Below are 23,525 nucleotides of genomic sequence, written 5' to 3' on the forward strand. Positions count from 1 at the left end.
ACTATGATAGGCATTGGATAGTATATACAAGATTCGATCAAACTTGAAGTGCTGCGATTTCGGCCCATCGAATACACTGCCACTATTTACAGGTGAGCATGATCTGGAATATGGGATCTGGAATGTGGAATGTGGAATGCAGATCTAAATCAGCCGATCACATTGATCGAAACTATCATTGTAGGAATTAAGATAGCCTCCCTCCGCTTGCTTCTTGTGGGTACATGAGTGTATGGGTACATGGGAATATGGGAAGGTGGGAATTCGTGCCTGGGTGACTATCCTCAATCCCGGATTTACCGGTAAAAATCAAAAATCAGCGTAAAACGTACCAGAAACTTAGATTCGCAAGTTTAGATCCAACGGTTAGATGATTAGTAAGCTTTGATCTGGTAAATCTTATGCGATGCTATTCTGACGAAATAACTTGGGTGCTTGCATGTATGTTGTCGCGTGCTTAGTAAGTCGCACTTGTTGATGTAGAGATGTGATCTGAGAAGAAAGGTATATAACGGCTTGAATTGCGACTTGGGATCTCGTCCCTTCCTAACCCATACAAATCACCAACGAAGAGAACTTACCATATCAAATCACAGCATTTAATTTTCACCACTCAAATCCACTCATTCAAACCTCTAAATCTACACAATGTCTAAAATCAACGTCGGTCTCTTCGGATTCACTGGGATAGTCGGTTCAGCCGTACTTTCACCTTTGATCGATGCTCATAAAGATGATAAAATCAATTTGATCGTCTTACACAGGGAATCATCCGATTTATCAAAGATTCCTTCTGATGCAAACGTAGAAAAAAGGTTGGTATTCCTTGATGAAAGTGGGGTGAAGAAAACTAAGAGCGTAGTAGGTGATTTGGATGTAGTCATGTAAGTATCGGTCAATTCGATTTGAGAGATACATCGTATAAACATTATCGTTTACTGCTTCATGAATTTTCTCATCGTATATTTTGGTACTACAGCTCAACAGTTTCAGGAGGTGGTATAGCCTCTCAAACATATCTCGTAAAATCACTTGAAGGATCCAAAAAATTGAAAACTTTCATTCCATCTGATTTCGGTGTTAATTGGACTAAGAACGAATACGAAACCCCTTCTTTAGCTCCAATCGCACAGAAAGAGGATGTTGTCAAGCTTGCCAAAGAGTTGAACGTACCTACTACTAGTGTTAGAGTAGGAATATTCGATTTGTTTTTCTTTGCTTATGAGTAAGTACAATAACCTCATCTGCATCGAGAAGAATTTCAACCGCTGATTGATGATCTGATTTGGGATGGATACGAGTAGATTCCTCGGAACTGATGTGAAGAACAATAAAGTTGAAGTGTACCGTAATGCTCTCAAGTATCAACTTAGGATCACGTACGTTCACTGCTCCCCTAGTACAAGTCAGAGACTACATCTGCTAATCATTTTTTTTTTGGATTGTGATAGATCACTTGGATATTTAGGATACGCCCTCAGCCAACTTGTTCAATCCCCTTCCAAAATCGCTAATAAGACAATAACCCTATACGACTACGCCCCTACAGGACAGGAGATTGTAGATGTTTTGAGCAAAGTTAACAATAAGCCCGCAGAACTTGTAGAATATACTGCAGAGAGATATGAGGAAGATCAGAAAGATACCTTCCCTGCTATCGCTGCTGGAATCAGGAAGAGATGGGGTACGAACGAATGGGATAACGAGGAAGGTCAAGTTGAGAAGGTAGAAGTTGAGGGATGGAAAGGACAAAGCTTGGAAGAGTTGATTAAGAGATATGTATAGGTTGGAAGTTGATGGAATCGAATATCAATTATGATAGTTGATGCATCATCGATTGTGAACACATAATGTTTTGTTGTACTGTATAACGAGCAATTCCACTGGACATGGGGTATAGTAAAGACGAGTACTATATATCCTTTGATCGATGATACAGTCATACGAGGGCGGACAGCTCAACGGGATGACCGTGCGTGAACAACGATTGGTGCGGAAGAGACGAGCACTGACAACCGCGAATGACGCTGATGAGGAACACCGAAATATCCGGAAACGTGCAGTACTCGTAGTGTGGGTACACCCTCCACACCTCACCTCCACCTTGTGAGCTCATAGATGGAAGATAGCACATATAAGTAAGAGCTCATACTCTTGGTCAACATTAGTAAGCAAGCCAAGCAGCTGTACATGATCACCTAATCATTCATATTCGACATCCCCGTTATATATAGTGCGAGTCCACCACCACCATTCCCACACTTTCATCATTCATTCATTCATTCATTCACTCACCCAAAATTCAGAATGTCAATTGAGATTCCAAAAACCATGAAAGCCATCGTCCAACAGGACAAGGTGAGTCACTGATGGAGTGACGCAGCCTGCATGTACATCCCTTGTCAGGCGAGTTATTGACTATCGGTGGTAGGAACGATGGATCTCAATTCAAGAGAAGCCCGTCCCTCAATTGGAAGAGAATGAAGTACTGATCAAAGTGGACTACGCAGCTCAAGTGAGTTCTTTCCGTCCTTTGTGAGAACATGCTGATATGTGTGGTAGAACCCAACAGATTGGAAGCATGCCTATAAAGCATCCGAGCCAGGTGTAATCAACGGCTGCGATTTTGCAGGCACCATAGTCAAATTAGGTTCAAATCTCAAAATACCTTTGCAGATTGGAGATAAGATCGCTGGATGTACACATGGAGGAATCTATAAGGATCGAGGAAGTTATGCACAATATGCTAGGATCGAAAGCGATATGTGCTTTAAGATTCCTGATGGTCTTAAACCTGAGGAGGCAGCTACCTTCGGTGTTGCTTGGGTGACCGCTTGTCAGGTGAGTCTGGGTGTTTGAAAGTATTTGATCTGCTGATCAAATTGAGATATTGATATGTATGGGCTGATTGGAAACTATAGGCCATTTTGGAAAGTCAAAAACACGCTTTCCCACCTGAAAAAGTACCTGAGGGATCATGGGTGAGTCGTCATGCATTATATACACCTTCACGTTCACGTTAATCGATCCTATGCTGATATTCGTCGGTGACATAAATAGTACATAATCTACGGAGCATCATCTTCTGTCGGTCTATTCGCTATTCCCTTAGCCAAAGCATTAGGCTACAAAGTCATGGGTGTATGTTCGCCCCATTCATTCGATCTGATCAAGTCGTATGGTGCGGACGCAGCTGTCGATTATCACGACAAGGAAGCTGCCATCGCAAAAGCAAAGGAGATTACAGGGGGTGGTGTTCCCCTGGCATTCGATACGATCTCGGAGAGTGAAACTTGGAAAATGACAGTGGGAATGATGGGCGATAAAGCAAAACAACTCAATCTCATACTTCCTCCACCAAGTGAGGAAGATAAGCAAAAGTATGCTAAGGGTGTTACGATCGATTGGACTTTGATGTATACTTTGTTTGGTAGAGTGAGTCACCATCCACTATCAGATAAGGTAAGAAAGGTCAGAAAGAAAGGCTGATTGTTATACTCTGTTTCTTTACTTGGACGAAATAGGAATTCAACTTCGCTCCTGTAGCTCCTCAACCAATGATCATACCCGCTAAACCTGAGGACCGTAAATTCGGTGAAGAAGTATTTGCCAAAACTCCCGAACTCATCACCAAATACGGTATCAAGCCTAATCCGATCGATCTGAGATTAGGTGGTTTGGATGATGTATCAAATGGATTTAAGGAGATGAAGGTGGGTTCTGGAATACGATATTATATCATTTACACTGTGCACTATCGCGCGACATCTTATGTCGATGTCATCTCGGATAAAGCATGGTGCTGACTTTGCTTTGTGCTGAATGTCTAGGACGGCAAAGTGTCTGGGAAGAAGATCGTATATAAGATCGCTTGAACCGATCAAGCCAGTAGGGATAGTAAGCTTTGAGAAAATTTAGTAGTAGTTTGTGAATGTTACAATAGAAAGATGAATGGCGTAGTGTAAGACGTTACATGCAGTATAAAGTTAATTTAGAGCATAAACCATCTGTGGGGAATGTAGTCACATTTTTGAGTCCGGAACAGCATTACTTAAGATGACTGCCATTCATTCCCAAAATTGATAGTAATAGCTACCTTACCATTCATACAGATGTCCACAAACGGCTCTTTCTTCTCTGTTCCCTGGGGATACATCTTGATTTCTAAAGTAGACGGTACGATTATCGGTCTTTTGAATTCCACTTTTATCCATCCCTCCATCCCCTTGTCCATGTGTATCTTTTGGTCAGACAGTTGCTGAATTGCTTTGGAAACTATATGATTTCCATGAGCTATCTTACTCTTGAATCCCAATAACCTCGCAGCGGTAGAGTAAGTATGTATGGGGTTATAGTCTTTAGATAATCTTGCCCAATTCCAAGGTTCCTCTTTACCAATATCAATCATCCCTATAGATTCTACATCTATCGAAGTCGTAGGGTTTGGAGGTGGTATGGAGGGTTGTTGTGGATGTTTATGGAATTGTAACATTGTAAATTCCTGTTTATATATCGCAGATCCAGTTCCAGTCTCAGTTCCAGTTTGATCTAGTCGCAATTCAACGATAATAGTGAATTCCCAACCTCTCTTAACCTTTTTCACTCTTTGATCTAACTTTGACCTAGCTATCAGTCCGGGACCTCCGTTACTCTCACTATCCAAAGTATTTTGGAGGGATCGTTGACAGAGTGGAAGATCGATTAAAGTGAATTTGTTTCGCACGTTGACTGAACCTATCGGATCTATAGGACAATTCACCTTGGACAGAAGTAAGAGCATGGATGGTTCCGTTAAAGCCGATAAGAGTAATTGTAAATGCTTTCCACTGGATAAGATATCTTGCTTGGTGATAGATGGAGATGAGGAGGAGGATGATAGACATTGTAGATAATTTTCGATATCTGACGAAATGATTTGGAACGGCATTGAAAGTGATATATCATCTTTGATTTTGTATACCGCACCATCTTGAGTATCTCCTCCGATGATGGATAGTCGAGGTCCGAGTCCTATCCTTCGAGCTAAACTCCGTATGATATGATATACTAGTAAGAGCGTTACTCGACCACCGCTTAGTTCTCTTGTGGGGAACTGAATGGCGGTGTGGTTTGATTTGCGAAAGAGAGGAAGAAGAGGCTGAAAAGTCGGAGAGAAGTAGTGGTATACCGATGTAAGTATCGGTGCGGTCAATGCTATCAGGACGAGCATGTTGTTCTGCTGGGTTTAGAGTTGGGATATAAGTATGATCGCAAGGTCGAATGCGACTAATGTTACATCTGGATTCCAAGCAGGAAGCCTTGGATAGTGGAGGCAGATTGGACTCGCATGATGTCATCCTACTGGAACGTGAATAGACTTTCATATGACCATGAAGAGCGTGATTTCATGAGTACCACCTTATGCATGAATCCCTCTCTGATATAATTCTACCTTGATATTGTAAATCAAATCATGAGTATCGAAAGCTGGTGGTTGAAACATAAGTTGCAGAATACAGCTCATGTATCCCTACAAATCCCAAAGCATCTTGTCCACTTCCTCCTCTTCCTGCCGCTCTTCCTCCTTGATCGATTCTTGGTCCAGGAATTGAGCAACAGCCTCGATATACTCCGCTTCTTCATCTATATCATCCACAAGGTTGATCGTAGCGGAAGGAGGAGTAGGAGAGGGTCCATTCTTAGAGCCTGATTGAGGAGGTGGAGTCGCCTCGATATCAGATTGCCCTCCTCTCCCTTTCTTGTTCTTTCTACCACGGACACGTTTCCTGCGCGGGCGGGGCTCGGTATCTCTATCCTCCGAAGGCTGACGAGAGGTCGATCCAGATCTTGGATCAGGTCTGAGCTTATCTGTTGGTCTTGAAGAGCCCGCTTCAGTTAAACCAGAGATTAACTTCGAGCTTGGAAGGTTTCCAGCCGACTTGTCTACAGCAGCTTTGAAGTCTTTTCTCGTCTGATATACAATATCTGATTCAGGGGTCTTTTGATTCTCTTCTTCTTGTCCTCTGACTGGGACTTTCCCTTTGTCTTCCCTTGAAGCTGGTGTGGAAGCACCTGCTTCCTTTGAGGACTGAGTCGAAGGTCCAGAAGTACCCTCATTGACAGCAGGAGGGAAGGATTGTCGCACAATTTCTTCTACTCGCTCTGCCACCCTACGCTCATCGGTTTCCGACTCGGCTACAGAACCTTGTATTGGGCTTGTTGGTTGGGGCCCACCCTATATTGCAGACAAAAAAGGCTGAGCATATGTGGCACTAGAAAGAAGGACTGTGATCGGACTGACGAGTCGTTCCTTCTTGTTATCCTTCAGACTTTGGTCACTTCTGTTTCTTTTGTGCCTAGGCAAGTGAAGATCGGGTGAAACTCCCGCTGATCCGTCCACTTTGTGTTCTACAGGGCGTTCCTTCTTGTACCCTCGAGGGACTTCTGAGCGTGATGGTTGGAGCTCCTACAGAATACCGGCACATAAATCAGTCAAGCACAACCTCAAGGGTACATGACAACTTACTCTCTCCTCGTCATCCTTTTCAGCATCATCAGGTAGTGAAGATGAAGGTGAAGGCGAAGGGAAAATGTAGTCATGTCCGAACACTGTGAGACTTTCATTGGGTGTTACAAATGCCCGAGGTAGGGTATTTGCGATAATGATCTGTAGTATTTAGATCATTACACATCAGCTTCTTCGTATATCCGATGTAGATTTGTTGAAATCACAATTACTTTCATCACTCTCTCTAGAAGCAATAGCAACCTTCCCTTCGAGATGCTCCTTAACCATTCCATCATAAGTGAAGGCCAGGTGGTCTGGATAAGTGATTGGTCGCTGGCCACCTTTTCATTGACGTTGTCCTTCAGGTCATCATTCGCAACATCCGGGGAGCTTCGGGGCCATTGTCGAAGAGTTGCGGACAAACACGTATCGTCGTAGTTGTCGAAAGCCAAGGATCCATTGGCATTGTGTGTAGGTACAGTTTTCATCAGATAAGGCGCCAAAGCCCCTGTCTCTTCTTCAAGGTCATCGGAATGCACTTGAGAAGTTGACTGACCATGAAGGGCGGATGGGATGTGGAGGGATAGATCTTGCTGTGTTATATGCAGATGTGGAATCTAACACAAAAATCAGCATCCGCGAGATGGAGTTGGAGAACTAGACAAGGGAGTGCTCACTTGATTTGTTCGAGAGTCAAACTCTCTCCAGAGGCAGAAACCAGGGGACGTGGGGCTCAGGCAGGGTAGGGAGCTAGTACGATTCAAACGAGATGAAGTGCATGCCTACATGGAAACAATCAGCACATACATTACATCGCAAATTACAGTCAGATAGCTCAACTCACCCAAAGCGAAGCTACTGGATCAGAGCTGCTTAGTGTCATTTGTGAAGCCGTTTCACTGCCGTCGATGGAGAGAGCACCGTTGCCGAGACTTTTTAGATCTTGATTTGCCTTCGATTCAGGTGGCTCAGGACGACCGTGATCCTGATCGGGATGATCATCATCGTGATCAGATTGGTCGGAGCGTTTCCTGAAGAGGCTGATCGCCGATCCGAAAGTGCGAGCGAGGGGGCGGAAGATTAGGCGGAAGACGATGAGATATAGACCTCGAGCCATCAGCTTGACTAAGGACCTATAAAATGCAATAGCAGTAAGCCATCCATCACAAAAGTACCTGCTACCGCCATAGGGGCTCACTCACTTTAGGGCAATGGATAGGTAATATCCCACCACGGTGTTGATCACTACATTTCTATCTACTTTCAAACCCCTTATTTCCCTCTCAACCGGTTGTTTCAGGAGTAGGAAATGTTCTTGAAAAGTGACGACTGGATGATTGACGTATTCTTTTACGACCTTACTCATCTGAGCGCGAGCATTGGCTCTAGCGCCTTCAGAGGATAAAGATCGCAATATACTTCCGACAATCTCGATCCCTCTCGATAGAGAGGGAGAGATCATCTCTCCGTTGTCCTTCGATTCCAGCTCCACATCCTTACATTGGGACGGAGCAGTAGGGAATGAATGTATTTGAGTGGAAGTACGTTGATATGTCAGTGTAAGAGTCGGATGATTCGCCAGGTAGTCGGTCTCCATGACATCTTCAGGTAGCTCAACAAAAAACTGGAGCTGATGATGAGGATGTAGCTCTTTGGTTACCATACTTGAGGGAGAGGCAGAAGATCCGTGGGGTAGGCCATAATGATGATAATGATGATAAGAGTTTAACCATGAAGAAGAAGGCACAAAAGGTTTAATGGGACCAATGACATTTTCGTAAGCTTCAGAGATAGTAGGCAAGGGAAGCGTCTTGTAGCAGTCTACTAGACCACTGGGACAACGTTGTTGATATAAGATAGTGAGGAAGAACCCCGATAAAAAGGGTAGTACGACGAATGCCAACATTGTGGATAATGGTGGCTGTGGCAAATCCAATAATACGCTACGAGTGTGAGTGTGCTATTGAATGAAGAAGAAAGAGATGGAGAATGGAAAAGAACCCCGGTATAAATATGTATGCTGAGAGTGTGTTAGTGGTAGGAGAACAACAAGGACAGGAAAGGAACCTAAAACATCCTCGAGAAGAAATATGTCATTCCTCCCGTACTTATAGATGAACAAATCCAAAAAAGGTACCATCAGAAACATTACAGACTACAGACTACACCCAGTAGTAACCTTATTTATCCTTAACATGCAGGGGCCCAAAGGAGGGGATTACGTTTCATCAGATAGTTCCAAGTATCATATTCGACTTTTACCATACATTCAACTTATTGTTCTTGATCGTTCAATCTCATGTAACATGCATCTTCTACTTTCGAAGAGAGCAAGGAATAGCATATAGCGGGATGGATATGAAATGAACCATCCCCCCTTACCTCCTTATTTGCTGGGCAGTCGTAACTGTTTGGAGCATAGCGTTCATTGACTCGTAACGTGTAGGTAGGGAAAGAGGGAATCGATGGACATAATCGACTTCATGGCGAGAGGTGATCAGAACAATAAGAAATAGGAATGGGGTGTCTTTTCTTAATTCTACTCGGTTCCCACTCCCCGCCATGTCAGCTCAAAGTATGGTAACAGAGGTCAGGTAGATCCGAGGACACCTGGAGTATCTTTCCGTGGCGTAAATTTAATAAGAAGGTGAGGAGCATATGGTAATGACATGACATCACATCATATATGAAGAACGGATTAATAGAACAGATACCGATCTTTCAGAGACCTCGTACCTATCGCTTCCCATTCATCTCTTCTAATCCACATATCACTCAGACTCTCCAAATTACACATCACCGAAGCACCTTTCCAGCTCACGTATCTGGGGTTCAGATTACGTGGTGGAGGAACGATGGATACGTCCGATATCGGAAATCCTTTTTGTCGGAGGAGAGGGGGTAACCTATTGATGTTCGCAAATGATATCGGCTATGAGTTTCATCCTGACAAGGAGAAGCTTTGTTCTCAAGAAGGGTTTGCTCACCTGTCAGCGATGAAGCCTCCTAGACCTTTCAAAGCGGAACCTCCTCCGATCAACAGTATACTATTAGCTGCAGTCTTCGCTTTATTCTCCGTTCCAGCCATTGAGATGGAAGCAGCGATCGCAGCGTCCAACGGCGATTTGGATGCTTCAGTGATGATCTGCTGAGCTGATAGCTCGGGCACAGCAGGTTTGGGGGGAGCAGGTTGGTCATTTGTGGTAGCAGGTACAGGAGTGACTGAGGGCGCCGTTCTCTCCGGCACAGGGGTTGAGCTTGTGGAAGTCTGCGAGTGGCTTGGGGCGGGGACAGGCGCAGGAGTCGATTCTTTGGTTGTCTTCACTTCGGGTGTAGCATGACCAGTCTGACTGGCGTTCGGCTTGTCTTCCCCGTCTCCATTGTTTGTCTCGGAATTATCGATTGGAGCAATTTCGGCAGCAGGAGGGGGCGGTAGAAGGTGAGTTGTACAAGCTTTCATTGCTCCGGTCTATTGTAATCGATGTCAGCTGCGTGGCACGATTTCCTGATTAACACACAGCTGACTTACCGGCTCTTCATAGCTTGAAGTCAGGTCATCCGTCACTTTATCATCGGAGATCCCCCAGAGCCTGAATTTTCCATGACCCTTTTTCTCTTTGAAATCTATCAAACGAGTGTCGAAGAATATCTGCGTGGGTGTGTTTGATCACTTGTCAGCTTACACGTCGTATATCACGATCCATAAGCTTACTAAAGGCGCCAGAATGTTCTCATCATACGTCCTAAACACATATTTCTGTGTCAACCCTTCCGTCTTCAGCACGTAGAAATCCCAAGGGGTATTAGCGACCAGATGCTATGACCTGAATGTCAGCTTGGCACATATGTAACTGATCATTGCCCCACTTACCTCTTCCAGAGTGCAGATTTTGTTCTTCAGATTATCCATCATTATCCAATCTTGACTTCTGGCCAGATCCAGTTCCTTGTACGGGAAGTTTGACCGTTGGAGGATCGTGACTAGTGCTGAGGTGATATCATCACCTCCGTAGTTAAGCTTGATCCTGAGCACATGGTACTTGTAAGCTGTCATACGCTGAGATCGATACGATGCTGAGCTTACCTGGTATCTGCATTGAGCAGACCCTCATCCACGAGTGTCACCGAAGTCGACTGAGCACCAACATCCACTACACAAGCTGATGACATCCCCGCACTGAATATCGCACAATATGCTTCCTGCAATATTGTCCATACATCGTGAGCTAATAATGTACATCGAGTGGAAAGGTGTCCGCTTACCTGATGCACGGCAACCTCCTTGAATGCCATTGACGTCAAGAAAAGATTGGTCATTTCCTGCACATAAACCCTATCCCCATGATCAGGTATAATGAACACTACAGAGTATTTCTACAATGCTTCATCAGCTTACTCAATCTGAACTGGGCTTGACAAATTGTATCTTACAGGATAATCCTTTGGTGTTATCCCCAATTCCGTTCTAAGTGATTCCTGTATTATGGTGGAAATATCATCTAAGAGTAGTTGTGATGAACTCCAATCTCGATTATTGAAGTTACGCTGTAAGATTGGATATCTGACTTTGTATCCTGCCTTTTCAGGTAATCGTAAAGCCTAGTTCCATCAGTTCCTGTCAGCTTCATCGTGACCCAAGGACAATCGGCCAGAAGCTTACTTCTGTACCGATGTAGAAAGGTCTGTTATCTGATTCTGTCCAATCTATTCTATATGGATCATTGTGTTCTGGTAAATTTTCAGGTTTCACTTTAGCATTGGTAGCTTTCACTCTTGTACCTTCCTTCCAATCTGTTGCCAATCTCTCTTGAACCAAACGATGTCGGAGGTATTCTCTCAGGTGACCTATGTTCGTATCCACCTAAAATGAAACATAAGAGCATAAGCTTTTGTCAGTCATTAACAGATTTACGCCGAGTGCAAAAGCTTACAGGATCGATCCACTCTCCTTCTCCATCATCTTCATCACTTTCATCTTGACCATGACCATTTCTATCACCATTCCCGTTCATATGTACATCCTCCTCATTATCATTTTTCCTCTTCTTATTTTGTCTTTTCTCCAAAGCACGCTCGGCAATTCTCTTAGCTCTACTTCCAGGAACAGGAGGATCATACCCTCTGTTTATAGCCTTGATAGGTCGTGCAATACAATTTGGGATTTCTTTGGGGTAAAAATCGGATGCTCTACCTATGCGTAGATTTCTCGATCCCGGATGGATAATCAAAGTGTAATTTAGTGGATTTACCTGTTTCAAAGTGTCAGCTATACCACACCTACAAGCTTGTATCAAATTCGAATAATGTAGGAGAACGTAGCTTACTTCTGGCACTTCAACTCCTTCAGCTATCTTCCTCTGTTTCTCCTCTTCTATATCTACCTTCTCCTGTTTAGCTCTCGCCACACTGATTTGTCGAGCTACATCTACATTCCTTTCCTTCTGCAGGTAATCTCCAGCAGGGATTTTGATATTGTACATCCCCGGTACGAAGGCTGATGTATATGCCATAAGACCTTCGACTTTTGCCTATACCGTTGACCGTTCCGCATTTGTCAGCTTGTTTGCCCCCTGTGATCGCAGGGGAAGGTATACTCAGCTCACCTTTGATTTCTTGGTATAAGTCCGTTTAATAGTTGCTGGTACGGGTGTAGACGATGGTCCAGCTATAGGTGTTTCCGCACCTTCCAACACGGAAGGAGCGGGTGTATCTCCCTGCATTTGAGGTATGGGCTGTAAGGCCGGGGAAGCCTCTTTTGTGGGAGTCTCCATGTTGACGTTTCTGATGCTTCGTGTAGAAGTTCGTGATATGAAAAAGATAGCAACTGTCTGTCTATCTTTCGTTTCATGCATCAATCACTAGAGAGTGTCACTCTCATCAACACGCTCACCAAGTTGACACCTCGGATGAAGCGGACATCTCCACCTTGTTGGTTATGCTAAATGGGATGATGACATAAATTTGCCGTGAAATGTTGAAAAAGTTTAAGCGGATGCGTGAATTCCATGTCCACCTCTTCCAAAAAGTTTGTTTTGGAGTAAGATAGATAGAGATTCTTGACTATCACTGATATATCAATCACCAATCCAACCATTCGATAAAATAGCAAAGATGGGTAGAAGAGCCAAGAACAAGCAAGCCGACGTCAAGCCTTTACCTGGCAGTGTACCCGATAAATCATCTACTTCGCGAAGACAACAGGCCAAAAAGAAGAAGGCTCCCTCGTCCGCTGCTTCAAATGATCAGAAGAGGATCAAAGCTCAGAAAGGATCGTTAGGTAGGAAACCTTTGCCTGCTCACAGGAGGAAGAAAGTAGATGAAGTTGATGAGGATGATAGTGATTTGGATGAGGCCTTACAACCTGGGTGAGTTACACGTTTTGAACTTTTCGACTTTGCCGCATTGCCAAAATGATAGTAGGCTGATTCAAGGTGAACAGAGAACTGTCGGAAGATGAGGAAGAGATTGTTAAAGTGAAGAGTACAAAGAAAGGCAAAAAGCCTGCCTCGTAAGTCGATTCCTCCCTTGTACATAGTGGATACCAGCTAATATATATTGTCGGCGCAGATCTGATGAGGAAGATTTCGAGGAACGTTCAGGACCTGTCAAGCAGTTGGAATTTTCCGATTCAGAAGGCGAAGACGAGGTCAGCTACTTGTTCACTATTTTTGATAAGGGTGACGTTATGTTGACATCGAGTGCTCTTTGTAGGACCTCAATGATGACGGTGAATCTCTACCTCTTGGACAACATGCGTTCGATCTAGACGAAGCACCTTCAGATGAAGATGATGAAGAATTAGGAGATGAGTTTGACCTGGGATCGGATGACGAAGACGACGAAATGTTAGATGATGAATTTGACGAAGACGACGAGGAAGGTGATGAAGAAGATTCGGCATTTGCGTCTGATAATGATGAAGATACTGAGATGGCCGCTGCCGCCGAGGAGGGAGATGACAATGACGAAGATAATATACAGACCAATATAGAAGATGACTTGGAAGAGACATATACATTACCTGCCGTTGATAGAGGTGGTGAAGAGGAGGAAATCGAACATGGTACGAGTCTCAGAGAGGTAGAACAGCGAATGAGGTGGTTGGTCGGTGTTTGTTTGGGTAAAGATGATAAGATGTCGAAAGGTGTTCCGGGAAAGTGAGTGGTTGTATTCTCATCAAAGCTATCAAGTTTTCTCGACGTCGATAGTTTACTGATCTGTGTCATCGATCTTACAGATCCAGATCAGATCACTTGCTACAGCTTCAACATGATATCGCTACGTATTTCGGATACAACACGTTCCTGGTTGGCAAATTGATGAAACTCTTCCCTGCGGATGAGGTGAATAGCTGTCTCTCTTCCCATCGCACTAGCTCTCATACTGATCTTTCTATACTTTCGATATAGGCATTGGCATTTTTCGAGTCCAACGAATCTCCTCGTCCAGTGACCATCCGAGCCAACACCCTTCGTACCCGTCGTCGTGATTTGGCTCAAGCATTGATCAATCGAGGAGTTACACTAGAACCTATTGGTAAATGGTCCAAAGTCGGTTTACAAGTATTTGAATCTCAAGTACCAATCGGAGCTACACCAGAATACTTAGCTGGTCATTACATGTTACAAGCCGCTTCATCCTTCTTACCTGTCATTGCCCTTTCTCCTCAACCTAATGAAAGAGTATTAGATATGGCTTCTGCCCCAGGAGGTAAAACCACCTATATTTCCGCTTTATTACAAAACACCGGTATAATATTTGCGAACGATTCCAATAAACTTCGAACAAAGAGTTTGACGGCAAACATACACAGAATGGGATGTAAAAATGTGATTGTATCGAATTACGATGCGAGAGAGTTCCCTAAAGTGATAGGTGGTTTCGATAGAGTGTTGTTGGATGCTCCTTGCAGTGGAACGGGTGTTATCTCCAAGGATGCTAGTGTGAAGGTTAATAAGGTGGGTCAAGCTCTCATACAATCAAGTTTCATCTTCTTCTGTCTTGGCATCTCAGTCTTTCCCGCAAAGCTAATGAATCTGAATCCTTTTAGACCGAAAGAGACTTCCAGCTCCTCGCTCATTTGCAAAAACAACTCATCCTCTGTGCTATCGACTCTGTCAACCCCAACTCCTCCACTGGTGGATATGTTGTATACTCGACATGTTCAGTGACGGTCGACGAGAATGAGTCTGTGGTGGATTACGCATTAAGAAAGAGACCTAACGTGAAATTGGTAGAGACCGGATTGGAATTTGGTGTAGAAGGTTTCAAGAGCTTTGAAGGCAAGAATTTCAATCCTAGTGTTACATTAACAAGGAGGGTGAGTGTGACCCTTAGTTATTACACAGGCTTTATCAAGCAAAAAGACTTTTAGGATCTTTTATTGACGAAATGATTAAATCTTAATTTGCAGTTCTACCCACATAAACATAATATGGATGGATTCTTCGTTGCCAAATTCAAAGTTGAGAAACGTAAGAAAAACACCAAGAATACTGCAGTTGAGGAAGAAGATGAAAAACCGGTCAAGAAATTGAATGATGATGGTATGATCGTTGAGGAGGAAGTTGGAGATATCAGTAAATTTGATGATGAAGAGGATCAAGCATTGATCGAAGGTGAGCCACTCGTCCTTCCCTGGTCGACTAAGATTCAGTTGCTGATAATGATTCCTTCCTTGATGTCGTAGAGAGTAAACGCAAAGCGTTGAAGAAGAAGGGTATAAAAGTGTCGGCCAAACCGGTCGCTTCCAAAGCTGATAAGAAAGAAGATAACAGTTCTTCGAACGGTCAGATAAAATTACCGAAGAGTAAGAAAATGACTGAGAAGAGGAGGTCTAAAGCTTAGGTCAATCTTGTGGGATTCGGTTTTGTCGCGGTATTTTTCTTGTGTTCATTGTTATATGTCTATTCCATATCATTTGCATGCATTTTAACAGTTTTATAACCTTATCAACCTATACACTAGCCGCATAATTAATTGACCTGACTACGAGAGCAGCATACCAATATATATTCAGATATCCAACGAGCGATCATTTGCCTTCAGCTATATAATCACCCCACCAGTCCCCGAAACTCTTCCTTTCCCCTACATCCACACCGAGCTCTTTCAATGCTTTGGTAGATAATTGAGTATTCTCCGGACGAGGTGTAGCATCAGGACCAGGCTTATTGGTATCTTTGATTATATGATCAATGGGAAGGTTGAGGTGTTGAGCAATCAGTTGCGTCATATCGTATTTGGTAAGAGCAGGTGAAGGAGTGGCGTAATGAAGGATTGAAGGAAGGGGTTTATCGAGGTCTAAGGGACTTTGTCAGAATCCGTATTGATATCATACGAAGATAGGAAAAGGTCTCATCCCAATTCAAACACTGTCAAGATGTCTTCATTTTTGGTAACTCACGTGATAAATCGTATAACACCCTAGCTACGTCTTCGACGTTCGTAGGGAACCTAACTTGATAGGCATCCATCTTGTACTGTTTTCCCGACTGATCTTCAACCACTATATGTGCACCATGACATGAATCATGAGTCGTCGTCGTCTGAGACCATCTAAATGAGATGGGACAACTCACCATCTCGCAAGATATTAACGGCTGATTCAGCATTATACTCAGTTTGACCATATCTAATTCAGCCGTGACGATGTCAGCTACGATCATCCTGGGTTGAGGCGTTCGAAAAAGAGGAAGCTCACTTACAAGATAGGAACTCGTAACACAGTCACCTCCGCACCTTTCTCCCTCTCCGCCAATACAGCTTTCTCACCATCCAGCTTCTGTCGGCCATACATCTGCAGAGGATCAGGTTGAGCGTCTACCTCGTAAGGTGGACTAAAAAGCGCCCATTCAAAGTCAGCTTATCCTTTCATTAAACAGAAAAAGAGGATGAAGAGCCTACTTTTTACCATTGAACACGTAATCCGTTGAGATGTAGATCAAGAGGAACTTTCGCTGGTTCGCTAGGGCTGACAAATGTGCTGGAACCTCCGCGTTGATCTATTGAGTGCAGTTCAAGTTAGGTCTTGTGATAAATGTTGATCCCTACAGTGAAAACTAACCTTGCTTGCTTTTTCTGGATCCTGTGAGTCAAGGTACAGTCATGCGATCAGCTGTTGGATTTCTTTTATCTATACGAGAGGTCTATGGGAAACAGCCCATATAGATAACTCACGGCCTCAGCAACGTCTGGTCTTCTTTCAGCGGCACCTGTTCACAGTGTATTAGCTATCCGAATAGATTCCATCCCCTAAAGACCGATCAGCTAACGCACAATGCACCACCACTATGGGTTCATTCAGTCAGCTGGTATTTTCGCGAGTTCGTGTAAAAGGAGGAGATAGCTCACCATCTATAGTAGGATGAGTCTGGAAGAACCCATTCACAGCTTCTTTATCCATTAAATCTAGTTTAGTGTAACTTGCATCTTTCTTAGCTCGAGAGTTGGCAAGTTTGATCACTGACCACCATCACTTCATCAGCTAGTCACACTTCGAAAGATTGCCTCACGCATCTGACATCGCGGGGAAGTTGAACTGACCTTCATCACCTTGAGCTTGGAAGTGGGAAACTACCGCTCGACCAAGTAAACCCGATGCGCCTGATGAACGAGAATGAGGTCAGCATGCGAGGCAGAAATGACATTGTGCAGCTGAGATATTACCTGTGACTACGACTGTTTTCTTTGTCATCTTGACTAGCGGTATATGGGATGGGTAGGGAGAGCAGCTTAGGGAGTATGGTCCAGAGTGAACATTGCCATACCTCGTTATGTGTGAGATCGTCGAAAGCTTGAGATCAGATCTCGATGACAGAATGGGATATTTGTTTCCGCCGGAAAGGGATACCGGGGTTAAGCTCCGGCCTAGTCGGACTAGAGCGACAGTTGATCTGTTGTTGATCTGGTGAGCAGAGTGAAAAAGTTGATCAGCGCACCTCAGACTTTGTCAGAGATTTTCCATTTTTGACTTCCTCATCTCTTTACTTCCACTTCGTGTTTATCGACCAATTGTTCATATATCCAGAGACTGTGTATAACGAACAGAGAAGACTTTCGTAGAGCGATCGACTGTGGAGTAGCGAAAATATTAGGATAATCGTATAACTTTGTTGGACACGAGAAACGCGAAAACCTACAAACGCAATGACCGATAATCTCGGATCTCAACAAAACACGACCATCGCCGGTCCATCGATATCTGTACCCACTGAAGAACTCGAGAAAGATGGAAAGCACTCGTCAAGTCCCGTATCAGAGATGCATCAACTCCCCAACTTGCCTCAACAGGGCATCTCCGAATTACCTAACAGAACTACATCTCCTCGGAATCCTGACGATGTCGACCTCTCTCAGACTTTGTCGCGGGTAGCTATCGACGACTCTGACCTTCCACCACCAAGTGCTCAGCCACTATCTCCCGCCAGACTCTTCCTCGTAGCTGCAACAGTGACATTCACCATGTGCATGTCAGCAGCTGGATCTCAAGCTCTCAATATCGGATTACCCACTATTCAGACTGACTTGCATATGATCGATTCGGATTTGCAGTGGATCGCATCTGCCTATTCGCTCACCAACGGATGTTTCTTGTTGCTGAGTGGACGATTGGCAGATGTACACGGTAGAAAGCTTGTGTTCGTCACTGGAGTACTGTGGTTTGCGCTCTGGACGATGATTGGGGGATTCATGAAGAATGGCGCGGGATTGGTGGTCACGAGGGCTCTGGCAGGTTGTGGAGCCGCTATGAGGTGAGTCACCGCTTCAGTTAGTCATGGAATGGAACGTTTAGCATTATCATTAGGCTGATATGTTGTATAGCACACCGAGTGCGGTTGGCATCATCGCTGAGAATTTTACTGGCAAAGCCAGATCAACCGCTTTTGCCTGTTTCTCTGCTGGAGCACCTGTCGGAGGAGCAATAGGATTGATCGTCGGTGGTTTATTTGTATCTTACGTCAAGTGAGTTGATCTACCGCGCTTCCTTGGTATCGTCTTCACATATTGCTCATTTTACTAATTGTTGGCAATATACCGCAGAGATACCTGGAGAGGCGCTCTCTTCTTACTTGCCGGTCTGGCATTTTTCATCTCCGCCGTAGCATTATTCACCATACCCTCCGACGTACCTCATTCGGATGATAAGCGGATAGATTGGATTGGTGCAGCTCTAGTAACAGTCGGTTTGATCCTGTTGCAATTTACTATTAGTGCAGGACAAACTGCTCCGCATGGCTGGAAGACTGGGTGTAAGTGGACAACATCTATGCGTTAATACCTATTTTTCGCTAACGTTGTTGTCATACAACAATTCTCAGACATCATTGCTCTACTTATCATTGGGTTCCTTCTGGTTGTCACTTTCTTCCTATGGGAAAAATACATCATAAATCAAACGTCCAGACCACCTCTTATGAGATTGCAGTTATGGACAAGGGCAAAAGGTAGGTTGGCTGCGGTATACTTTATAGGTTTCGTAGCTTGGATGGGATTCACTGTAAGTCGATCTTTGTCCCATATCACACAGATCATACCTGACTGACTTGACCTGCTATAATAAAGTCGTTATTCTATCACGCCACTTTGTACTACCAGCAAGTCCAAGAGACAGGTCCTATAGGAGCTATGCTTCGATTCTTGCCTACATCCGTTTCTGGTATACTATGTAATGTGATAGTAGCTTTCCTGATCAGTGTGGTACCTACACAATGGTTGGTCTGTGTCGGACTGATAGCTACGGGGTAAGTCATGGGTGCTCAAAAGCGACTTACCTCTCTCTTACTTGTTCACAAGTATCCAAAGCTAACAACATCTGTCTGTAAATGGCAGTTTGGGTAATGTTTGCTTCGCTTTATCATGGGAGAACACGAATTACTGGAGATTACCATTCAACGGGATGTGGTTATCCGTCATGGGAGCTGATTTGTGAGTTTCAGTGTGTATTAAATAGACAGGTGCATATACGGATTCATTGTTGCTTACTTGAACTCGATGTTGTGTATAGCTTGATGGCAACCGGTCTAATCTTCGTAGCCGCCCTCTCCCTACCTGACGAACACTCAGTAGCTGGAGCGTTGTTCCAAACGTTGATCCAACTTGGCGGATCGTTTGGTTTGGCAGTTACAACAGTGATATCAGATGTTCAATTTGACCAAGCATACAACACAGGGGAAAAATCATACAAGGAATCTTTACTGGAAGGATACCATGCTGCGTTTTGGTTAGGAGCAGCTACCAGCTTTTTGGCGCTGTTCATTGCTATCATTGCTTTAAGGGGGATGGGTACGATAGGCAAGGGGGTGAAGAGAAGAAAAGATAAGGCGGTGGATGATCAGATACCTATGAAAGGTGCTAAGGGTCAGGAGCAAGGAGTGGAGAACAAGGTCTGAATCTCGGTTAACTAGGCCTAAATACGGAAAGGGATTTGGGATGTTCAGTTCATAACAGTATATAATTAGTAGATAATGCATAGACATCATTCTGATAGACCAGTACCAGTGATCAATCGTCCCAGATTCATGGGTAGTATATTCGTCTTGTAAGGTGCAATTGAGTCGTGAATGAAATATGGGCCCCGAAAATGATAATCATATTTACATTTTACCCGTACCCGCATGGTACCACTGTTCAAAAACTTTGGGCACCACCTGGTCCGTTTGTCTGGAATAGCCGCCGTTGAAATTAGTCGGGGTTCAACCTTGTCGAGCATATCACATTATACGCGCATTATCAATCACTGATATAAGAAAGGTGGAAACTCTTCGATGATCAGCTTGTTCATCTTCACCATCCATTCACATTAAATGCTATATATGGATAGATATTTTGGCGGTCCTACGGTTACTCACCAACATTCAAACCAGCCCAACAGCAACAACAGCGATACCTTAGCGTCTCGGCTAAATCCGACTCGGCCCTTTGTTCGAAAAGAACGAAGAAAACCCACGAGAAGAGAAAAGATCAATCGATGAGCTCAAATACCCATTCATCAAGACATGTAGACATGGGATTGAGCTTCACCAACGATGATGGGCATCAAGATCTCAATAATGCAACTGGTTGTAATGCGCCATCTCGACTTCCCCCGACTTCGTTAGAGTTCAGTAACGCTGGATCTACACCAGAGAACAACGATGAAGAGCCCATCGACAACAGGGATAAGAACTCCTTATCATCGATAAAGGAAGCATCGACGATACCTCTACCTGTGGATGAGACTGATAATGAAGATCCCAACTTACAGGAGGAAGTACCAGAACTATCGAAAGCTCGACAAATAGCTATCGCGGTTACTCTGATGGGGTTAAGCGTCATGACTGTATCTGGTGTGCAAGTTTTGAATATTGGTTTACCGACTATACAGAAAGATTTGGGTATGAAAGATACGGATCTTCAGTGGATTTCAAGTGCTTACTCATTGACGAATGGATGGTCAGTTTGTCTATTTCATACCACAAGCCTGGAGCAGATAACTAACTCAATCGATGTGTTACAGCCTTTTACTACTTAGTGGTAGATTGGCGGACGTATATGGTCGAAAATTATTATTGATGATTGGGATGGTATGGCTAGCGGTATGGAGTACGGTAGGAGGATTCATGCAGAATGGTACGGGAATCGTGGTATCGAGAGCTTTAGCAGGATGTGGAGCTGCATTGGCGTGAGCATTAGTCTCGTCGTTACCATATGAAAGTGAGAAAGTGAAAGGCAGCTTATATCAACATTCTCAGAACACCAAGCGCTACTGGTATCATCGCTCATACATATAGTGGAAGAGCAAGACAACTTGCGTTTACATGTTTCGGTGCCGGGGCTGCTATAGGAGGTGCATTAGGTTTGATAGTTGGCGGAATTTTTGTTTCTTTTGTCAAGTGAGTGTTTTTACCCTTACTTTAGGTCTTCCACTTCGCATACCCATACTTTGCCTAACTGACAGAATTGTAGACATTCATGGAGATCGGCATTATGGTTTGTCGGTGGTCTGAGTTTCGCTGCTAGTGCAGCAGCATGGCTGGTCATTCCTTGGGATAAATCCCATACAGTGAACAAAAAAATCGATTGGCCAGGTGCGATGTTGATCACATGTGGTTTGATCTTACTTCAATATGTCGTCAGTGCGGGCGAATCAGCGCCTCAGGGATGGAAGACGAGCTGTAAGTACCTCCTTCAAATCTAGGGCCTCAAAGGCTAAAATTGATCTCCTAATTATCGCAGATATAATCGCTTTCATCATCTTAGGAGTCTTCATGATAGTAGCGTTTTTCTTATGGGAGAAGAGATTACAAGACAGAGATTCTAAGCCACCTTTGATGAGACTACAATTATGGACAAGATCCAATGGTAGATTATCAGCGGTCTATTTCATCGGATTCTCAGCTTGGATGTCATTCACTGTAGGTCTCATTTGCTTACTCTTGGGGTTCCACATTCATTTCTGCGAAAGTCTATCATTCATTTGGTAGTGGAAGGCTGACAGATCCGGTTTCGGCCAATGAACTATAATCGTGTCTGCAGTCGTACTTATACTGGGTGACCTTACTTTTCCAAGAAGTACAAGGGACAGGAGCAGTAGGAGCGATGTTACGGTTCCTACCGTCCGAAATATCAGGTGTGCTCTGTAATGTCCTAGTGGGGTTATTGATTCACCGACTCCCTGCCCAATGGATAGTCTGTTTCGGTTTATTTGCTTGCGGGTGAGTCCAGTGCGATAAGAGAGGGCAGACAAGATCAATGCAATATGCTGATCCAAACGTAACAGTTTGGCCGGTATGTTCTTCGCTATATCCGGAAAGGATACCAATTACTGGACGTTCCCTTTTCAAGGAATGTGGTTGTCAGCTGCTGGGGCAGATCTGTAAGTGATCTCTAAAAAGATCTACAACTTTGTCAACAACTGAATTTATCACACTCTAGAGTGTTTGCCCCAGCGATGATATTTGTTTCTCTACTTTCATTACCTGACGAACATTCCGTGGCTGGTGCATTGCTCATGACTGTCATGAGATTAGGCGGGTCATTCGGGTTGGCATTCACATCTGTCATAGCTGATGTGGAGCGACAAAAAGCATATAGTAGAGGTGCAGAAAAGATTGCTGGGTATCTGAAAGGATTACAGGCTGCTTTCTGGCTAGGTGCGGCGGCCGCTTGGGCAGGCATGATCGTTGGTCTGGTCGCCCTAAGGGGATTGGGTGTATTGGGCAAATCGACCGAAAAGAAGGAGGCACAGGGAGAAACCGATTTCAACATTAAAGACAAGGGTATGAATGTGGATATGGAAAGGGAGAATGAGGTGCAGATGCAAGATCTGTCTCACAGGAAAAATGGAGATGGGAGTGGAAATGAATTGGTCTGATCACAGAAAGATTTTGGAGTATATCTCACGGATCATAATAAGGGATTATGTACAGTATTGTATTACTACGCGGTATGATAGTGTTGGGGGATCACTCATGATCTGCTCAAACGCCATGCATAAGCTCTCTTGTCTCTTTACGTACTTATTCACCTCCAAGCTATACTAATCACAGTCTTGCTGGTTCTCGACACCTGCATGCCTTTCTGATGTGCCAAAACTGAATACGGGATGTTACCAAACGGCAGCGGACCTCCCATGAGGTAGGTCACCTGGAACAGGTCGAGGGATGGAAGGGATGGTGGGCTCGACGAACGGTGGTGTGGATTCCATTTCTAGAATAGGGGTGTGATGAGATTTCAGATGCTCGTTGTTCTAGTCCGTTTTAGAAGTGGAAACAGATTTATCACTCTTTGTCGTTGTGGAGAGTAAGATAATGTTGATAAAGGTGAAGGCGAGAGGCAAAATTGCGAGTTGCATTGGAAGTGTACATAAGAATACGTTAATTTGTCACTCAGGTATAATTGATATCACTATTGATAATGACTATAGATGATCTCAGCGGTGACCCAAAGTCTTTCAAAGGAGTCGAACATTCCTTTCAGGCCACAAACGACCGTGACGTACATCATAACTGCACCGAAACCGCTGGACCTAGGTGGTTTGAATGATCAAAAGGTCGGA

General features: G+C 44.0%; 9 protein-coding genes across 9 annotated transcripts; 5 read left to right on the top strand and 4 right to left on the bottom strand.

The window, feature by feature from the left end:
* Nucleotides 1–648: 648 nt before the first annotated feature.
* Nucleotides 649–1,785, top strand: L199_008391 (uncharacterized protein; the record flags this gene model as incomplete). Its single annotated transcript, XM_064894072.1, has 4 exons — nucleotides 649–884; nucleotides 980–1,225; nucleotides 1,305–1,379; nucleotides 1,452–1,785. The coding sequence occupies 4 exons, from the start codon at nucleotides 649–651 to the stop codon at nucleotides 1,783–1,785; spliced, it is 891 nt and encodes a 296-aa protein (XP_064750144.1).
* Nucleotides 1,786–2,307: 522 nt separating this feature from the next.
* On the top strand, nucleotides 2,308–3,875 carry L199_008392 (uncharacterized protein; the record flags this gene model as incomplete). The annotated part of the gene is made up of 7 exons (XM_064894073.1): nucleotides 2,308–2,358; nucleotides 2,432–2,515; nucleotides 2,563–2,841; nucleotides 2,922–2,981; nucleotides 3,061–3,435; nucleotides 3,525–3,713; nucleotides 3,831–3,875. The coding sequence occupies 7 exons, from the start codon at nucleotides 2,308–2,310 to the stop codon at nucleotides 3,873–3,875; spliced, it is 1,083 nt and encodes a 360-aa protein (XP_064750145.1).
* A 176-nt stretch (nucleotides 3,876–4,051) lies between these two features.
* On the bottom strand, nucleotides 4,052–5,209 carry L199_008393 (uncharacterized protein; the record flags this gene model as incomplete). Its single annotated transcript, XM_064894074.1, has 1 exon — nucleotides 4,052–5,209. The coding sequence occupies one exon, from the start codon at nucleotides 5,207–5,209 to the stop codon at nucleotides 4,052–4,054; it is 1,158 nt and encodes a 385-aa protein (XP_064750146.1).
* Nucleotides 5,210–5,509: 300 nt separating this feature from the next.
* Nucleotides 5,510–8,393, bottom strand: L199_008394 (uncharacterized protein; the record flags this gene model as incomplete). The annotated part of the gene is made up of 7 exons (XM_064894075.1): nucleotides 5,510–6,214; nucleotides 6,281–6,445; nucleotides 6,506–6,646; nucleotides 6,712–7,104; nucleotides 7,165–7,269; nucleotides 7,332–7,620; nucleotides 7,690–8,393. 7 exons carry the CDS (start codon nucleotides 8,391–8,393, stop codon nucleotides 5,510–5,512), a joined length of 2,502 nt encoding a protein of 833 aa, XP_064750147.1.
* A 792-nt stretch (nucleotides 8,394–9,185) lies between these two features.
* Nucleotides 9,186–12,258, bottom strand: L199_008395 (uncharacterized protein; the record flags this gene model as incomplete). The annotated part of the gene is made up of 12 exons (XM_064894076.1): nucleotides 9,186–9,393; nucleotides 9,475–9,956; nucleotides 10,017–10,136; nucleotides 10,200–10,304; nucleotides 10,359–10,512; nucleotides 10,572–10,687; nucleotides 10,751–10,861; nucleotides 10,919–11,086; nucleotides 11,148–11,348; nucleotides 11,419–11,736; nucleotides 11,812–12,015; nucleotides 12,091–12,258. The coding sequence occupies 12 exons, from the start codon at nucleotides 12,256–12,258 to the stop codon at nucleotides 9,186–9,188; spliced, it is 2,355 nt and encodes a 784-aa protein (XP_064750148.1).
* A 340-nt stretch (nucleotides 12,259–12,598) lies between these two features.
* On the top strand, nucleotides 12,599–15,334 carry L199_008396 (uncharacterized protein; the record flags this gene model as incomplete). Its single annotated transcript, XM_064894077.1, has 9 exons — nucleotides 12,599–12,852; nucleotides 12,927–12,995; nucleotides 13,055–13,133; nucleotides 13,199–13,644; nucleotides 13,725–13,830; nucleotides 13,897–14,445; nucleotides 14,538–14,807; nucleotides 14,901–15,105; nucleotides 15,177–15,334. 9 exons carry the CDS (start codon nucleotides 12,599–12,601, stop codon nucleotides 15,332–15,334), a joined length of 2,136 nt encoding a protein of 711 aa, XP_064750149.1.
* Nucleotides 15,335–15,521: 187 nt separating this feature from the next.
* On the bottom strand, nucleotides 15,522–17,183 carry L199_008397 (dTDP-4-dehydrorhamnose reductase; the record flags this gene model as incomplete). Its single annotated transcript, XM_064894078.1, has 10 exons — nucleotides 15,522–15,790; nucleotides 15,894–15,995; nucleotides 16,069–16,121; nucleotides 16,195–16,326; nucleotides 16,394–16,491; nucleotides 16,554–16,574; nucleotides 16,667–16,701; nucleotides 16,841–16,951; nucleotides 17,033–17,092; nucleotides 17,156–17,183. 10 exons carry the CDS (start codon nucleotides 17,181–17,183, stop codon nucleotides 15,522–15,524), a joined length of 909 nt encoding a protein of 302 aa, XP_064750150.1.
* Nucleotides 17,184–17,635: 452 nt separating this feature from the next.
* Nucleotides 17,636–19,878, top strand: L199_008398 (uncharacterized protein; the record flags this gene model as incomplete). Its single annotated transcript, XM_064894079.1, has 7 exons — nucleotides 17,636–18,240; nucleotides 18,311–18,451; nucleotides 18,530–18,738; nucleotides 18,808–18,986; nucleotides 19,052–19,230; nucleotides 19,319–19,414; nucleotides 19,494–19,878. 7 exons carry the CDS (start codon nucleotides 17,636–17,638, stop codon nucleotides 19,876–19,878), a joined length of 1,794 nt encoding a protein of 597 aa, XP_064750151.1.
* A 614-nt stretch (nucleotides 19,879–20,492) lies between these two features.
* L199_008399 (uncharacterized protein) lies at nucleotides 20,493–22,841 on the top strand (the record flags this gene model as incomplete). The annotated part of the gene is made up of 8 exons (XM_064894080.1): nucleotides 20,493–20,920; nucleotides 20,985–21,149; nucleotides 21,220–21,360; nucleotides 21,434–21,642; nucleotides 21,704–21,882; nucleotides 22,004–22,182; nucleotides 22,248–22,343; nucleotides 22,403–22,841. 8 exons carry the CDS (start codon nucleotides 20,493–20,495, stop codon nucleotides 22,839–22,841), a joined length of 1,836 nt encoding a protein of 611 aa, XP_064750152.1.
* Nucleotides 22,842–23,525: the final 684 nt, after the last annotated feature.

The sequence above is a fragment of the Kwoniella botswanensis genome, chromosome 3 (genome assembly GCF_036426115.1).
Source record: "Kwoniella botswanensis chromosome 3, complete sequence".
Lineage (NCBI taxonomy): Eukaryota > Fungi > Basidiomycota > Tremellomycetes > Tremellales > Cryptococcaceae > Kwoniella > Kwoniella botswanensis.